The following is an 18,080-nucleotide window of genomic DNA, read 5'->3' as shown; positions in this document are numbered from 1 at the left end:
CACGGAGAAATTCGCCTCCACGATGGAAAATGTAAATTCCTCGTGGTAACGCACGCTGAGACGAAGCTGATTGTTTGCTCGCATGGTCCGGCTGCGAAAATTTTCACCGGAGCCAGCCAGCATTCAAGCATCATATTACACTTTGCGAATATCATTTACATTTTCTGCAAATCGATCGTGAAGCCCTCTATATTTACGTCATGTTATTATTGTTACTATTATTGCTGTTGTAGTTTATATCGCGTTCGGGGATTTAATTAATTTGCTCTATTTAAACCGTAATTTGTGATTGGACGAGAGGAATGTATCGGTTTGATGTAGAGGTGATACAAAGTGGTTTAGAGGAATCTAGAAAGCAAAGTGCAGAGAAATAGCAAATAATTTATTTATGAGATAAAACATTTCTACAAGATTTTTAACTTTTAATATTTGTTTATCATGTCTTCGATTGGATAGAATTTTAAAGAATTTTGAAACTGAACGCTACGTACTCTGTGCTTCTATCTTATTTTTTAGTAATACATTGGTTTCTGACGTCTGTATGAAATATCTACGGCAATCATATAAAAATATTTTCAGAATAATCAATTTATTTTAATCTGTCATATTTATCATGAAAATGGTAACCGAGGTCTGAAATTATCCTCATACGCCCAAACGCGATTTAAAATAGCGCGGATAAAAGAATTAAATCGAGCTATCTGTGTCAACATTTACGTATCGTTTTTTCCTCGAGTGGTTACATTTCGCTAAATTCTTAAAATCTTATCCCGTGCGGCTTAACGAATTAAGAGCTTCTTTGCGGTGAAATTTTTCGGCTTATCTCGCGAAAGCTAAACACAGGCCATTTTGTCTCTTGATTTTTCTACTATAAAAGAAACAACAAGGAGAACCGTTTATCCGGGAAGCTTTAAGCTGGACGAGTCCTTTTTGTTAATTGTGGTAGTACTAAAGCGATTTACAGGAGCTCACTGTAGACATCAGTGACCGTTACTTTTATACTTCATCCTGTCCGAACCACTAAGGTGGTTCTCAGACCGACTAGATCTTCGCGATATTACTCCACTTTTTACGTATTCGTAGGTCACAATGTTCTCGTACAATTTCTTTAAGACCTGTTCGAATTTCGTCAGAATTTTTCAATTTTAAAGATTTCTTTATTACAGATACGTGGCGATGGATTGTTAAATAAATTGTATTCGTATTAACATTAGCAACATCGATATTTGGAAGGTCTCGTACATGTAACAAGTGAATATTTCATAAGATATTTTATCAGCCGATATTAAGAACAACTGACTCACTTTTCAATTATTCTCGTCCGAGTCGCGTTACTATGATGTTACTATGAAATTAACAGAAGATAAAACATTAAAATAATTTCTTCAGTTGTATGATTCACTTTATTCGATAATTATATACAGCAGTCACTGCTTACCGGTAAAATAATCGCAAACGTTTCTAAGACAAAAAAAAAAAAAAAAAAAAAAAAGAAGCGAGTAAAAAGAAACGGTCAAGACACAGCTGTATGAACCTTGTGAAAAGAAACTGTACGAATCTGCATTCAAAGGCTAGGCACGTTTCTCCCATCTTCCCTACAGAGGCTCGTTTCTTTTGCCGCGATAGGACCTCGTAGGGCCGCAATCTATGTAGGCCAGTCGGCCTAACCGCAATCGGAAGCCCGTATATCGAGTTGGCAGCCTAGAGTTAGTGGTATCACCTTCACCGCCAAGGTCTCGTCTCCCGCCATTTCGTTATCATCGTTGCCACTTGTCATCGCGAACGAACTTGGTATCCTTCAGTAGCGTATTAGTTCACGGGACGATGACAACGTGAAACCATCTACCAACGAGGGAGGAAAGTATATTTTCTATCAGCTTACGTCGAGTAGCGTATTTTGAAAAACGCACGGAAGAATCCACATCGAGGACGAAGAAAAGAGTGAAAGCCGAAGCAGCGACACTATCGATCGTTATTAGGCTTTTATTAGACGGAAGTATCGCCGATAGCTCCCGCAAAGGGAACATCTACACAGGGGGTCGTGTTAACTTAAGTGAAAATATCACCAAGAGGTCCGTCAGGGGCTGACCACCTCCTTTGCCTTAATTCCCGTACGATCCGTCACAGAGTCTGATCGGGCTGCTGCGAGAAACAGGATGTTCTTTATTCTCTCGTCCTTCGTTCCTCGTGTTTCATCGATTTCGACGAACAAAGACGTCCCGTTTTGTAAAGGATAATCAGTGAAATTTACGTGATCGATGGCCGTGTAGTGTATTTAACGGGGTAAAAGGATCTTCTCAAGAGAACTTTTCGATATAATGAACTGTGTTTGCGGTCTTGTTCGATGTTGGATTACGAAAGTGTTTTGCGGAGCTTGTTGTATACTGGAAGACGAAACTCGTTGGAAAATTATCGAACAATCGTGGCTGGAATGCAGAACGGCGTTCTACAAATTCCAACTTCCGAAGCTTGATAATGGTCTGACCGGAAGGGCTTAAGCGGCACGCCGGATGCCGCGCCGGTATATCGCGTGGATAATGATATCCTGTGTGTAACTACACGTCGCGGCTCTGCGAACAGGATCTGCAAATATCGTAGAAATTGCGCACCAACGAATTTCGCTATTCTTTTTTTTCTACCGACGTTTGGTACATTTTTTGGAAACTTTTTTAAAATCGACGAAAATAATATTGTTATCCGTTTTACAATTTTTTATATCAACGGTCGATCGTTGAATCGTCGAAACTGTTCGATATACAAATAGTAAGAAAAAGTAAATGAAAATGGAGGCTCGTGAAAAGTCCACCGAATGGGCTCTACTATTCCCTCTGAAAGCAGGCTTATTCGCGATGAAGTCCTCCTTGTCTTCAAAGAGCGTGCATCGCGAGAAAGAACAAATAGCCAAGAAGAATCAATTATTAAAGTCGAGAATTCGCCGTGGATCTTCTTTGTCGGACTTGGATAAGCTGCAGTGTAAACCAGTGCTACCAGATGTGATTAGATCGACGGAGAAATGCTCCGAGTCTCTTCCACATTCGCCAGCTTTGTCAAGAGCGAACCTCCAACTGGGAAATTTGTACGTGAGAGATAGCATAGGCGATCTGATGAACATGAAAAGGTATGGCGCGTCCACGTGGAGCGTTAGAAGCGAAAGTTTGATCGCAAAAGTGGTGCCGCTGAGCACGGTGACCCCGAGACACAGTCCGCCGATGGAAAAGAGCATGGAGGACCTCGAGGACGAAATGCAGGATGATTTCCATGTATCCGACAAGCCTCTAACTTGTGCTCAAAGAACGCAGAGGCTCAGCAAACTCATCAAGAAACACAGACGCATCATGGTCTTCAGTCCTAGAAGCCTGAAGCGAGATCTCGTAAGTTAAGGCAAACATTCAGAGACCGAGAATATGATTGAAGTTTTAATTGCTCTAAGCTTCGCTTGAAAACGCCTGAGAGTGGTTTGCAAGATGCCGGACTTCTTGCGGTTGATAATGTGGCGATGCCAGAGTATCAACTGCTGGATAGACTCATTTTGAGAAAGACAATTGTAATTTAAATATAATTAAGCGTGATAGTAGGTTGTCCGAAAAGTTTCTTTCGTTTTATGAGGAAACAATAGACGCACAAGGTTTTTTGTTTTATATTATTTTGTCCAATTACGTACGATTCATTTTGTTCTGTTGAGATAAACATTTCACAGGCTTGGTTTCACGTTTCTATGAAGATACACTGTTGTAAAAAACATGTTTGCGAAAGAAAGACACTTTTCGGACAACCTAATACGTATTGTTTCTAGAAAGAGAATATACTTTTTGTTAGACTAAGCTCAGCAGAAGAATAGAGGAATTTTTATGTACTCAGAGTTGTTCTTTCACGATTTTTAACACTGTTTATAGATCGTTTAGAGCATCGTAGGGGAAAAAACATAAATGTCATGCTTTTTATTTGGTATAACAGTATACTGTTAGTTATTTTCACAGAACTTGGTGAATTGGTTACCTGTTGGCGAAAGTTTCATATGTTTGCACTGAATAGGTCGTTCGTCTTTCTACTTATACATAGTAAGTAACATGGAAAAATCAGAAAATTAGAATACCTATCACGTCTTGCGTGATCAGCTTTACGTAGGATACCTTGTTCTTTTATTTCTTCCCATTGTTACGTCGTCGCATTCATACATTCAACGAGATCTTGTTCACGTGTACGCTAAGAAGCGATGTTATCGACCGTGTACGATAGAGAAGCTAAAACTAGAGACGCGTTGTTAAATTTGAAACAGCTTCTGCAGTCGTGGCGAGAGACACTTACAGGGACTGAAACATTCATGGTACATCCGTCTTTCTCACTCTCTTCCGTAGATTGCTGTATTGGCAGGTGGCCTGCATTCTCTTCACAACGCTCATCGTTATGGTCGTTTTTCTGGATAAATCCTTTCATCCGACGAGAAAAGTTTGTACTTTGCTGGTTTATCGAAGGAATTAGCCAAGAACATATTCGTTCTTGCGACTTTAGAATTTTATCTTTTCATATGCAATAGGTGTAGAAAATATTTTACAGCTTCTGGAGCCTGGAGATTATCCGAAGATTAACTTTATAAGCTTTTTGCTGACTGTGTCATTTTGTTCTTTTTTAAACCTTATTGCGAATTCGATTAAATCTTTTAGAATTCCATTTTTTTTAACCCCGTAAGAAAAATGATTTTCTGCCGATCATTAATAGAAAAACATTTTTTTCGAAGAATTTTGTAAAAAATATGCAATGCACTGAAAGTAGAGGCCTGCTTTTATGACATATGTTAATTCATACCATTCGTAAATGTAAAGTGTTGGTACAGCATGGAAGGGTTAATAAGATGTTGGAATGTTCAAAGGTATTTAAAATGTACTTGTCTCCGTAAAGCAGCAAACTTATTTCTGCTGTTTGTGTGCAAAGCACTTTGTAGCTTCTCGAGCTTGGAGATTATCCCGGGATTTAACTGTAGGAGCTCTTTGAATACATCATTTTGTTTCTTCGGTAAGTTCTATTGTAAAAGTGGATAGTAGGATATATATATATCGAGATATTAAAAAATATTTGTCATGTTTTATCGCATTTAGAATTTATGTCATATACTTTTAGCGGTTATGAGCACATTAACGCAACGTTATGTTGCTTTTAGCTTGAAATTCATAAATTCATAAAAACTGTCGTAGTATGAGAAAAATGTTCGTTTACTTACAAGTAATTTATTCTGTTTACAAGCTTCGTCAAAGCTTAATTAAACAAATGTTTATATGCGAATGAAAATATTTTTGCCGTTTACTTTACTGTTTTATCTCTCCGTTAATCAAAAAGATTTTCAACAATCTCTGTCGTTTGAATGGATCCAACTCATTAAGACTGTTCGACGAATAGAACTTGATTCTAAAACGAAGCATGCATTTATCGAGGATTTTTGTCAAATAAACGATTCAGAATCAAAGATTTGGTTGATAAATAGTTGCGTAATGTTATTTATACGAAAGAGCGATCGTATTCCCTTCGAAATGTTCTTCTTCTTCATATTCTGCTTTCCTACTACGTTTTAAGATTTCTCTGAAATTTCCTCTTCCTTCCGTGGCAACCGCCATCTCGAAACATGTTTTAGATACGTACACACTTTCCGTATGCAAATACTTTCCAACGTTCTGCATGTGCTTCCACTTTCAAACACTTGACAGTGCAAATACTTCTGGATATAACTTTCAACGTATTGACATTTTACACGATACAATTGTCTATACAGATGTGCAAATTATCAGACCAAGATTATAAGAAAGTAAATAACAGGAGATTTCTTCCAAACAATGCTATATTCCTAATTTATAAACACGAGTTTGATGCTTTACCAGGTTCGATCGAAACCTTCTTTCTAGGAAAAGTCTTCCGTTTCTTCGAATATTCTAAGTTCATGTAGCAGAAAAAATCAACAATCGTAGGAATTTCAGACAAATTGGCGGAAATTGTCTGAATTAAAATCAACGAATGTAATCTCTGAAGATTTAACAATGTACTAAAATTCAACGAACATCGCCTGCGTCCTCGTGTTCATATTTTATGCATATAATTAAAGTAATACGTATTAAAATCTATGACAACGAATTTCTTGAATCTTCAAGATGAGAGTAACAGTATGAAACATTTCCATCGTCGTAATTGATGCTAATCCACGAAAATTTAGACATCGAATTAGTAAGGGGTTATCTTTGAGCATGTCTTTTTAAAAACTTATAAATTCCAGGAACTGTTAAGGAGGTGTCCTGAATTAGAATGTTTCAAAACAGTGTTTTTTTGTGATTTTTTTTAGAAGGGAAAAGAAGAAATGAAGTTATTGAATTTTGAGGTACGGTTTTATATATATTTAACGAATAAAAAAAGATTTTTTTTAAGTAAAAAAGAAAATTATAACAAATTTCTAAGCCTATTTTATGGGCGTCTTGTCGCTGCAGTCTTCAATCGGCGGGAAAGATCCACCTCGTAATTCTTGACTGAAACAAAAAACCAAAAAAGAATTAAATTATTATATATTTTTCTTCTGGATGAAATAAACAAAGGCAGAAAAAAAGTTTATTTAAATAATTGTTATAGCACCTTAAAGTTTATTTTTTTTTATCACATATTTTTTAAAACCCGCCAAAATTTTTAATTTCACATTTTTTTCTGTATTTTTAAACATCGAAATACATCCGGAAGTTAATCTACTCGTCGTGGAAAGATCATCAGAATAACCTTCAATTCAAGATTTCTTTTTCACTATTCTGTAGAAATTGTTTCAACGCAAGTTAAATGAATGAAAGTTTAATCCAGAATTTTGAATGTTTTTGACGCTACGTCGCAGCCTGTAGAAGCAGATGAAGAGTGAGAAGGTCGTCTCACAGTCGTTGAAGATATCTGCGATCTTCCTTGAATTTTTGAGTAGGCGACCAGAAATCCTCGGGGAAAATCCTCGACACTTGAACCACTGCTCGACAATGACAACCTCTTGTCAATTTGCATAGTTTTGTACAGTCACGTAGCTTCCGGTAATTTTTCCTCTTCCACGTGTCACTCGCGGAACACAAGCCACGTTCGAGCTTCTAACTTTTCTCTCGCGATTCCCCGGTCGTTTCTGTGCGTCAAGAGAATTTTTTCGGTTACTCGTTCCAATGGATGTTCGTTTTGCGAAAAAATACAGTGTACAGTGTACACGCGATGGTACAAAGTTAATGAACGAAGCTCCTTGTTGCGCGGAAATGCACGCCGATCAAAGAACGAATTTGGCGTTGAAATATGGCGATTTTTTTCTGTAATATTTTGCGTTATTTGCTCAAAGAGTCGAAGAGCCGTGAACTCGCGTAATTGACTAATTTGATCAGGCACTGTCGACAAAATGCAGACGTATTTTTTTTTTTACCAAAGGCAAAGTTATTTCGATATTGGATGTCAGAACTCTTTCGCACGGTCGAACTATTATTGGTGAAATTTGATACGTCACGAGTTATTAGTATTAATAAATTCCCTGGCACTCTAGAGCAATAAGCTCGATAATAAAGCAAAATGAAATGTTACAAATTGCAAAATATTTGATCGGTTTATTTTATAGAAAATCGTGAAAAAGAAATCTATTGATCGATAAATTATTGTACAAGGATGTAATATTGTGCTTTTGACTGAAATAATCGCGTAATATGATAATTAAGAATCGTTCGAGGTACAGTTTAGCTCAACCTAATTGTTACCATCAAATTGTAAGCTGAAGCGAAGTTTCAAGTGAACTGTATGAGATTAATTTCTCTGGATCAACGACGTTAATTAGACTTGAGCATTGCCTATCACAAGATTACGCTCACCTCGACCTCTGTTTACTAACTTCTCATTGACTAAACACGGATCAGAAACAAGGTGTAACTATAATTCTATTTGAATCTCCATTATACGACATAAATATTTATTAGTTATTCAACTTGTTAATTAATATCGCGCCCTCAGGACGAAGAATCTAGTCTTGAATTTCTGGTCCCGAAGGTATTCACCAAAATCGATGATATCCAACAAAACTTTCTGTTAAATTTTGTTTAAAAGTTCAGAAACCTTCTTACGAACTCGTAATTAACTTTAGTATATTAAGTTTACAACTGTGTCGCGCTAGTAATAACGTAAAAATTAAACTCTAAATATCTCGAAAAATTATTTTGACGAAAATTATTTCCTTCCTTTTTCTTATAATACGATATATGTGTAGATACATGATTTCTAACGAGAGTATCTGGCGCGGTGTTTAATTCTTTAGGGAATTACCTATATCTGTAATTCTGCAGTGAGGATTACCGTGTAGATAAAGAAAAGACTTACAAGGATAATCTTCTTTTATATCGCTATAACATCCTTGGAATAGTTAATTCTAACGAATAATCAGCGTCAATGATCAAAACGAAGGGAGCAATTACATTAAGCAGAACGAGAAACCGTTGCCTAACCTGAATAGTCTTGTCCTAAACGAGGCAATCGTCCGGCAAATAGAAGGTTTACATTCGAATTTCGGTCCAGCACTAGCGATCCGATCGATCGATCTTTTCGCGTTATATGGAATGTAAAAGGAGGTTAGAACAATCAAAATTTATCGTCGTATCAGTAATACGACAATCTTTCTTGCACCTATAGAGCTGTAGGAATATGTGCTGTTTGTGTGCCAACCGCGACTACCATCGTATCTGTGGCTCGACTTTCCTTGCGGAAATATCCACGTGTGAGAAAGTTGGCAGGCTGAAGAAAACTTCGTCCTTGCCATCTGTGCACTTCCTACGATTCTCAGGGGAGTGAAAAAAAAAAAAAAGAGAAATTTGCTGACATACGCGACATTACATTTTTCAATGCTTCGATGACCAGCGAAGTTCCTCCTCGAGAACGAGGAATCCTTCTTGAAAGGATACTTCAAATATTTGTCATCTCATATCTTTGAACGGGAAATTTGTAGCTTCATGTTGTGGGAGAATTTGAAGTATTTTCCGCGGTAATTTTAATCGTGCTTTAATCGTTTTTATGGAGAATTATAGCGTACCTAGGGAACGAGGTAGAAATATGACTAGAGTGAAATAAATCGGAGAATATTTCTGGTGGAAGTATGGCGAAGAAAGCCGTGGTCGACATAAATAGCTAGGAGGATACTGCACAGACATTTTTCATAATCGTATATTCAGGCGAAATAGTTGTGATCGTCCTAGTTGTAGTCCTTAATATTTAGAAAGTATTTGTACATACGACGATGTACATTTGTAGGAAGAATATATATAAAATTTGCTAGAAGTAATTTGAAAAGTAATTTTACGCGTTATAAATGTCAGAATTAATACCAATATTATACGCTAAACATATTATCCGTGATATTAAAATATATTTAATTTCCTCGAATTTCCACTTGCTGAAATTGAAACTTACATGCACGTGTCGTATCTTAAACTTTGGAATCGCCAGACATAGAAATGAAAGGTTTTTAAAAAGATATTAACTTATAATTTTGTCAAAATTAAAAAAGTCGGATAATTGAAAAGTTGAAGGAAACAGGAAGAATGAAACAAAAAATTAAAGAAATTAGAAAATCTGAGAGATCTTTTTTGCAGAAAATCGATGAAAATACGGTAAATCGCTATTAATATATTTGTCGTTAATCTCAAATAAATAACGAAATTAACAGAAGATTCGATATAATTGTAATTCGGATATAGTTGCAAATTTTTGGCTGGTAATGCGCGTTAACGAACTTAACACCCATCGTGGCCTTATCGCATTGACAACAGGCTAAAATCAATTTCCTGTCTAAGCATCCTTCTCTCTGGCTGTGGAACATCGTGTACGTAATTACGACCCTTTCGACGTGCGAACAACACACGGAGGAGCACGTGTTTTCGCAGGCAAACACATTCATAACACTAGTTCAACTATCGTGCCACCCGTCGACATCCTACTATGCAAGCACGTAATCGAACTCGTGGCGGACAGCTTTTATCGAGAAGAGGGTGCTCAAAGGGATAAGAGATCCTATATCAAACGCGAAGTCGATGGACAATGTCGGCAAGGAACAGGAAAACGATCAATCCGGGATTAACTGATTTCGCGGTCAACTCGAGTCTTGGTTTGCACGTCCTTCACGAAGCGTGGCTAATCTTCCAGGCTCTCGTTAACATAGCCATGATTGACTTGTAAGACGTCAGTGTAACAAATGACGTGGGCGTTGGATGAAAAGTTTTCTACGTTTTCTATCGAGATCGTTCGTTGGATCGTCTCATAAATTACGCGTACATCTGAGCAACATGATTTACAACATACGAATTTTCTTTATCATCGTTGAGAAAATTGTCTAACTTTATGGTTTCGAGTTGTCGTATTCTAAGAAAGCCTTCTTAAATCTCCCCATAAGAAACACTGTAAGCTTCGATATTAAAAAATACACGTGATAAAGGAATAAATGATTGGCATATCGTTGCAGAGAAATGGAATAGTTTGGTAAAATATTAGAATTTTCTGGATATTACTTGTATGAAGTATACTTGTTGCTCAATTATGGAATATGTTAAAGAAGAGTTCTCGTGGCAAATGGTCGTAAATTTCTACAGTTTCAACCATTAACATTTTAAGTAAGCGTATTACCGACTCCTTTAAACAAAATATTGTACATTACTGTAATTTTGTACTAAATCAGGTCGTCGATCAAATTATTCAAACGTACGAAGAAACTCGTTTTATACGCTTTTTGTGGTTACTCTGTTTCTCCATAATTGGGCTCTATGACAGACCACGCTACATATTTGCAAGTATGTAAGCTAAAAACATTTTATCGTCTATCACTGGAAATCATTTATATCGAAGAACATTTTTGTACTTTTAAACGCAATATCTTCGATAGAGATAGGATAACTAAACTGCCAACTTCTACGTATTTATGGGAAACTTGAAAGAGTACAAATGCGCAGAACGCGCTTAATGTTTAGAAAAACGTTTATGAAATAATCAAAGTATCGCGATACTCGTTATAATATTTAGTAGGCGAAATGATTTTCCGCTTATGTGCTATTCTTTCAGTTATGTTCGTACGAAGATGAATTTTCATAGATATCCGCAGTCCAGAGATAACATACGACTCTACGAAGTCATCTCCTTGAATTTTGTCTAGAAAAATAAAAAGAACATTTGCCTTTTAATTCCCAATATAAACACAGCAGTCCTGCACCGGGTCCTTTCAATTTCCAACGATTTTGTATTTACAGAAGAGATTGCCCGATGCAAAAGAAATTAAAAGATGCCCTGGCCCCCGGCTCGCTTTGAAGATGTTCATATCTGTTGAATCGGTCGAATTGCTTCTGGTTCAAATCCCTGGAAACGTACCCTTTTATCTGTTTCGTCAGTCAAACGAGACGACAACTATCTCTTTCTGTGCTCTGACAATACTTTCTTCTCCTTCGCGACGATATCCGTCTTGGGACAATCCTTCTGTAAGATTGTTTCGTGCGATCCTATCGATCGTGATATCGCTTTAGATATTCTGGGTTAAAGAACGCCAGCTTAAATCCTCAATTACGTTTGATGTGGATGAAATCTCGTCCTGTGATCGAGGGTTGTTGTTCTTCCCTTTCAGTCTATACAATAAAGATCGTCCAACGCAATATTCTTAGCAAAATTCTACAGTTCCTGAACCCTAAATCTTTGCCAAAGGGGACGACTCTCTTGGCTCCTTTTATTTCGCTCATCCATCTGCTATTCTCTCTTGCGTGTTTCTAGAGGCATTTTCGGTACCGTAGGTAGAGCTCATATTTATTCATGATATCCAAGGAAATAATGGGAACAACCTTTCACAGTTGTTTCTATTTACGAGCAAATTTCGTCAAACTCGCGGTACTGCGTTTGAACGTGGTTAATCTAAAACAATAATGTGTTTGTCGATACAAATTGCCTCTTCCGTTTTTAATTTATATCGTTTAAACTTTACCGTTGAAGTTTACTCCCATCATCTGCATACATTTCGAATGCAAGCGTAATTTATTGCCCTTTGCACCATGTTTACTGCATTCGATCGGTGAATGTTGAAACAACTATTTAAAAATACAATTCTTTATTGAATTTAAGGAAATTCCAGGGTTCCTCGTTACTTTTTACATCGATTACCTTGGCAGAATTTTATTATGACACGCGTGTTTTCACTTAATTCTCTGTCAATCAGATTTTTGCCGAGATTTGAATGAATTATTTTAATTTCATTTAATACGTATACGAGGAATTTTCAATTTCGTATGAAAAAGCTGTTGAGCAAGCTAAAAATTGAAATTTGCTGAATTATTACTATGTACCGATCCTTTTGGAATTATTAGTCCGTCTCCTGCAACGTTACAGATGGTTCTGACATTTGACTAATTGAATGTGTGCTGAGTTTCAAATGAAACGCCCTTCAAGAAGGATCTGTTTGCCAACCGGAATTCATGAAATTACGAGTATTTTAGTCGTCACTCGTAATTTTACCAGTCATGATTATATTCGCACGAAATTCTCTGAAATGTTAGCGAGCTTTTTTAATCACATTACAAACATTTAACATTGCCTAAGGTGAAAAATATTATCTTATCGGACATGATAATTATATCAGCGAACAATTGCTGTCGATACAACAAATGTTATACATTCTTGGTCTAGAATATTGACAATATTGACAAATTGATATTGACAAATATAATGACATTATGATATTTCAAATCGTTCGAATAATTATGAAGAATTTATGAGTTGTGTATTTCTACAATATTTTCACAATAAGAAAAACATTTTATATCTCTATGTGCATACGTTAAAATTGACAAATTAAAGTTAAAATATCTGCCAAACTAATGGTTTCTCGATATGAATAAATAAATATATTTTTCTAGCGAATATCCAAATGGATGGACTCTATAATGTTATAACATACGGTATCATTTAAAAAACTCAGTCACCTTAATATCTCAGAAAATGTAAGACATTAGAAATTAAAATCGCATCTGTCCGATCAGACTCTTGAAATGCAACATATTTCATTTCAGATATTTTTCGATAAAACCAATATAGGTATCGACTTATTATAGATAATACACACTTCTCATTAATTCAACCTGTATACGATATATCGTATATTTATCTAATTATTACTTGTTTTCTGTTACAGGTGAGTACTTTTATTTGTTTAATCCCGTCCGTCCGAGAATCGGATCGATCGATCGTGCGAAATAGTCGGCCGCAGGTGAGTGTTATCTCAGCACGATGTTTTGCCCTTAATTATGACGGTAGACGAGCAAAGTCGTCAGGTGTATTATTACGACGTTGAATAAACGGTATCAGTGGTATCATACCGCCAATTTACGTCCGGTTTCTAAATTGTTGTTACAAAGCGTTACACCGCAATATAATGCCCCATAAACGATCGAGGTTTCATATAAAATCGTCAGACGAAAGTGCACCGGACGTCATGAAACCGACGAGGCGAGTACAATGTCTTGTTGCACTGTAACAAGAAATTAGGTGCAATTTGTCGGCGGACAAGGTATTTCCCGAGCAAAGCTTCACTTTTCGCATCAACATCTTCTTATCGTGAAATCGTGCGTATAAACTGATTTCACCCTTTATATTTCGATTTATAGTTACGAATTCTAAGATCTTTGAAGAATAGATCTTCGAAACTTGTGACATATTTCATGTGTACGTATATATATTTTGGTATATCATGATTAAATGAAGTTTTAATACAGAAACTACGTATATTTTATATATATTACAATTGAAATTGTTGAAACGAATAAACGTTCGAGTTTGCTTGTGCAAAGGGTTGAAATATCGGCGATTCAACTTATGATGCGTGAAACTAGCGTTTAAGATATGAAATTTTGTTAATGATGACGAAATGATCTAGTCATTTATTTTCAGATATATCTGACTCTAATTCTTAAATATCTAATATTTTAAACTAATATACTAATTCTTAGATATTTAGTGGAAGTAGGGCAAAAAGGTCAAGACAAGGATAATAGTTTGAAATTGAAAAAACAGATAAAAATATTTATCTTTGATACGTGTATATTGTCTACTTTATTATTACAAAGGAAGAAAAATATTTATCTTCCGAGCTTACTCGGGAGTGCGGTACAGTTATCCGAAGAACACGTCAGAGTGACAAGTACGTTCAGTCGTACGGAAGATGACACGTTCTCGGGATGACAAGGTGATTAAACATGCACGAGGCGCCTCCCAATATACTTTATCACGGGGCCATATGATCATATCAACGAACAAGTGTCCGGAGATGGAAATTTCAACGGTTCACCATGAGCCGGTATTAACGAAAATTTTGAATGATTTACGCAGACTCAGCGCGAAATACGTATATCTAGTGGAGATTCAATAATTCTTTCAGTCGGTAAATGTCCTACAAATGCTATCTTTACGTTATTGAACGAATCTCATGAAATAAATTTCACTCCAATGACAAGTTACCTTCGTATAGTTACTGGTTTGTTAAAAATCTTTCTCCTTCAATGTTCGCTTAGTATAACATTTATATTTGGTTTAGACAACAAGGAATACGTAACTAATATAGTATTAGGTTGTCCGAAAAGATTCTTTCGTTTCAGAAGATGATAATAGATGAACAGCAATTTCTGTTTTATATTATTTTATTGAATTAGGTATAATCCATTTCGTTATATTTCTATTATTATATTTGTGCATAATTTAATAAACTAATATAAAACAAAAAACATTGTGCGTCTATTATTTCCTTCTAAAACGAAAGAAACTTTTCGGACAACCTAATACATCGGAACACAGATTGTCAGAGCATTATAATTATTGACCAAACAGGATATTATTTTTGTTAACGTCTTTTCCATCGTTCGAATGAAAATATCTGTGTTATCGGCGAGTATTGTTCGTTTCAAAGACGATAAAAAAAAAAAAAAAATAAAAATAAAAATAAAAGAAAGAAAAGGAATAGGTGCCAATTCTGTAACTACGAGCCACAGCAATGAGAATTTATGGATTGGTGAATTGTGAATGGAACGTTTGCAATTGATTGGTTTCAAATGATAAAGCTAGTAATGTGCCGTGTATATTGGATAAACTCATAAATGAAAATTCGATTACGGTTTGTGAATGCCGTATTCGGTTTGTTCATCGAACCCACTATTTTTTAATTTCCGTGTTATTCGATTATATTTTCAAGTTGCAGTAGATTGTGCCAATAAATGTTTCTTGTTTTTGCTGTTCTTTCATTATTATTATTCATTTTTATGTCATTATTCAAATTATCATACAGTTTCGTTATAAATTACGACATTCATAATTGGAAGCCTACATTTCTAGATTTTTTATTATTACAGTTACGATCTTTTTAGTAACGCAATGGGGTCAGCTTATTTTTATCGCAAACACGAGTAAATTTGACACTTTTTTTAACAAAGAATTTTGTAATTTTAAATCAACAACGAAGTATTGGAACTATCATGGTAATCGTTCAAACATCGAAAGATTTTGTTACGAAGAAATCTAAGTGCAATTGCTCGAATTATCGAAAATACCATAATTACCTCAATGACAAATTTGACGTTATTGCAACCAATTTAAATGGAATTGTTCGAAATCAATATCGATATAGTTAAAAATATTATGTTCGTTGCCTAAACAAGTGCACTTTCATAAATACGAAATGGTCTACCTCCGAGATAATTCGTAATATCGTCGTATGCATTTGAAACCATTTATTACTGTTTTACCGCCACTAAGTACAATATCCAATTTGCGGTGGTATACGAATGGCGTCCGAGCTCAACGGGGATGTTTTCTAAGACGGTGCGTTTCTCGGAACCGTCTCTCACCGAATTGCTGGCTAGCGAACGTTGACTTAATGGGTGGTAATTTGAGGTCGGAGACTTAATGGTTACGAGAAAATCGACCCGTTGGGAACACAACGGGCAATGGAGTTATGGCAGCTGAACACGAGTGAAAGCACAGGATATGAAGAACTTAGCTACCATTAAGCGATGGCAGATGCACGGGAGATTGACAAAGTTGCGTGTCTGCAACCTCGATAACTATTCGCTGTCGTGTTTCTTAAAACGGAAGGATTGGGTTGAAATAGAAGAAAAGAGTAGTATATCGGAGTAACTATAATTTCAAGCTTTAAATTTATTATAATTTTCACGTTCCATCAATTCTAATTCTTATAGAAGATTTATTAGAAAAATATCATATTAATGTATTCTATGATTTTGGATTTCATATGACTGAAATATATAAATATTCTTATTATTATTGTATTGATAAAAATTATCAGTTTCAAGCTTTCTAACTGTAGGAAAAAAATTTGCACGAAAAATATTCAATAAAAAGATACGGGTAAAATTAACGATATCGGAAAAATTCTACTAAAATGACGTTTTTATTCAATTATTTAAGTCATATAGTTAAGTCATATAGAGCGACTTTATTAATTAAACACAATAAATAATCGCTTTTTGTCTATTTTTAATTAACCACCAGTTGATTTGTTTCTCATTGACTTATTTTTAAATAGTCGATCACTAAGAAAAGTTTCTATCCAATTATTGTGCACACGATAATCCTAGGTTGGAGAATTGCTTGTTTAAATCTTATGAATTCTTATGAATTCTTATGAACGTCACGTCTAGACATATTTTCCATACTTTTCAAGACCCACGTCTCTTTCATTCTACGCTTATTTGAAGTTTCTAACTGACCACAGTTTATCGTAACTGTATAGTAGCATTTCTACGTGTTCTCGCGTGTGTTATGAATTACTTGGAATAATTTTCGCACGAGGTAATTACATGGAACCTTACAATTTAATTCTCAACAGACATGATATAATTTTTATTCATCTTCCATAAATGAGAAACTGCATCTCACTTGAAAAGTTTGTCACGAATCACGTCTGCGTCCCAGTGACAAAGAAAATCAGTCGTCGCTTGCCACTGCTCCACCTTTCGTTCTTACTTGTTTGTCTCCTTTCATTTTTATTCTTTTTTTTTGTATTTTTCTCGTATTATCCGAAGTCTGTCAGATGTTTGATACCGCGTAACAAATCGTGATAAAAAACGATCGCGATTATATGACCACGTTGATACGGCTTTTCCTGTATTCCCCCTCCCCTTTATTTTCCTTTTTGTCAATTTTTTGAATGAAACTTCAACGTTGTGTGAAACGATATGCCAAGTGTGATTACTTTTTTATCTGGCGCGATGTTATCGCAAACGCGTGAAATATCAAACGTGCAGACTGGTAACACGCCGGAGATGAATGCGCTGTGAACGTCAACTTCTCTCTCTTGGGGCTATGCAAGAGAGTTCCTCGATATCTAGAACTTCGTTCCGTGGAAGTTCTTTGCTGGAAACGTAACTCCTTCTCGATACGGTCGCTAGAAATTCGTTTTTGATCGACATCGAAATTCGCAGGTGTTTCTCGCGTATAGAAAATCGCTTCGGCGACCAGGAAATTGGCTTTGAAATTATAACATTACAGGAGAGAAAGAGGAAAATCTAACAATCTATTATAACGATAAAGTAGAAGATAACGAAAGGAAAGTAACTAGGTGAAAATAATTGATTTGATAGTACGGAGTTAAACGAGTTAATGTAACATGCGAACATTAGGACGAAATGAAAGGAAACTATTACGTGCATATCAAAGTTGCACAAGAGAAATTGTGTGTTATATTTTGTACAAAGGGTGAATTATAAAATAAATGGTCTTACGTTACCTGACAGCTTTAAAACCTATGCGATGCCCGAGAGAACGCCACAGTGACAAAGATCAATGTTATATTATCCTCTCTTGGGATCTAGAACCGTGTTATGCAATAACCAGAGGTTTCTACCTGTACCAGCGTAGTGCAATGTTAAAAGAAAAGGATTTCATATTGCACAAGATTAAAACGTCGACGGATTCATTCTGGTTTTGATACTATTAGAACTGAAATTTTAAATTTGATTCGCTATTTTACTTTGTATTTTACTGCAGAACTTTCTACTACCTGTGAAGATACTTTTGTTAGTAATTCT

At 35.7% G+C, this 18,080-nt stretch overlaps 2 protein-coding genes across 10 annotated transcripts in view; both read left to right on the top strand.

The window, feature by feature from the left end:
- Window positions 1-18,080, top strand: part of unc-13 (protein unc13 homolog) — a 378,276-nt gene that overhangs the window by 88,921 nt on the left and 271,275 nt on the right. The window lies entirely within an intron of this gene.
- Window positions 1,835-15,236, top strand: LOC138188650 (uncharacterized). Its single transcript, XM_069130638.1, has 2 exons — window positions 1,835-3,371; window positions 13,178-15,236. The coding sequence occupies exons 1-2, from the start codon at window positions 2,778-2,780 to the stop codon at window positions 13,334-13,336; spliced, it is 753 nt and encodes a 250-aa protein (XP_068986739.1). The 5' UTR covers window positions 1,835-2,777; the 3' UTR covers window positions 13,337-15,236.

This window comes from Bombus flavifrons, chromosome 2, assembly GCF_040668555.2.
Source record: "Bombus flavifrons isolate JBK064 chromosome 2, iyBomFlav1_principal, whole genome shotgun sequence".
Taxonomy (NCBI): Eukaryota; Metazoa; Arthropoda; class Insecta; order Hymenoptera; family Apidae; genus Bombus; species Bombus flavifrons.
The sequence above is the reverse complement of the archived record's forward strand: the minus strand, read 5'-3'. Positions and strand labels throughout refer to the sequence as shown.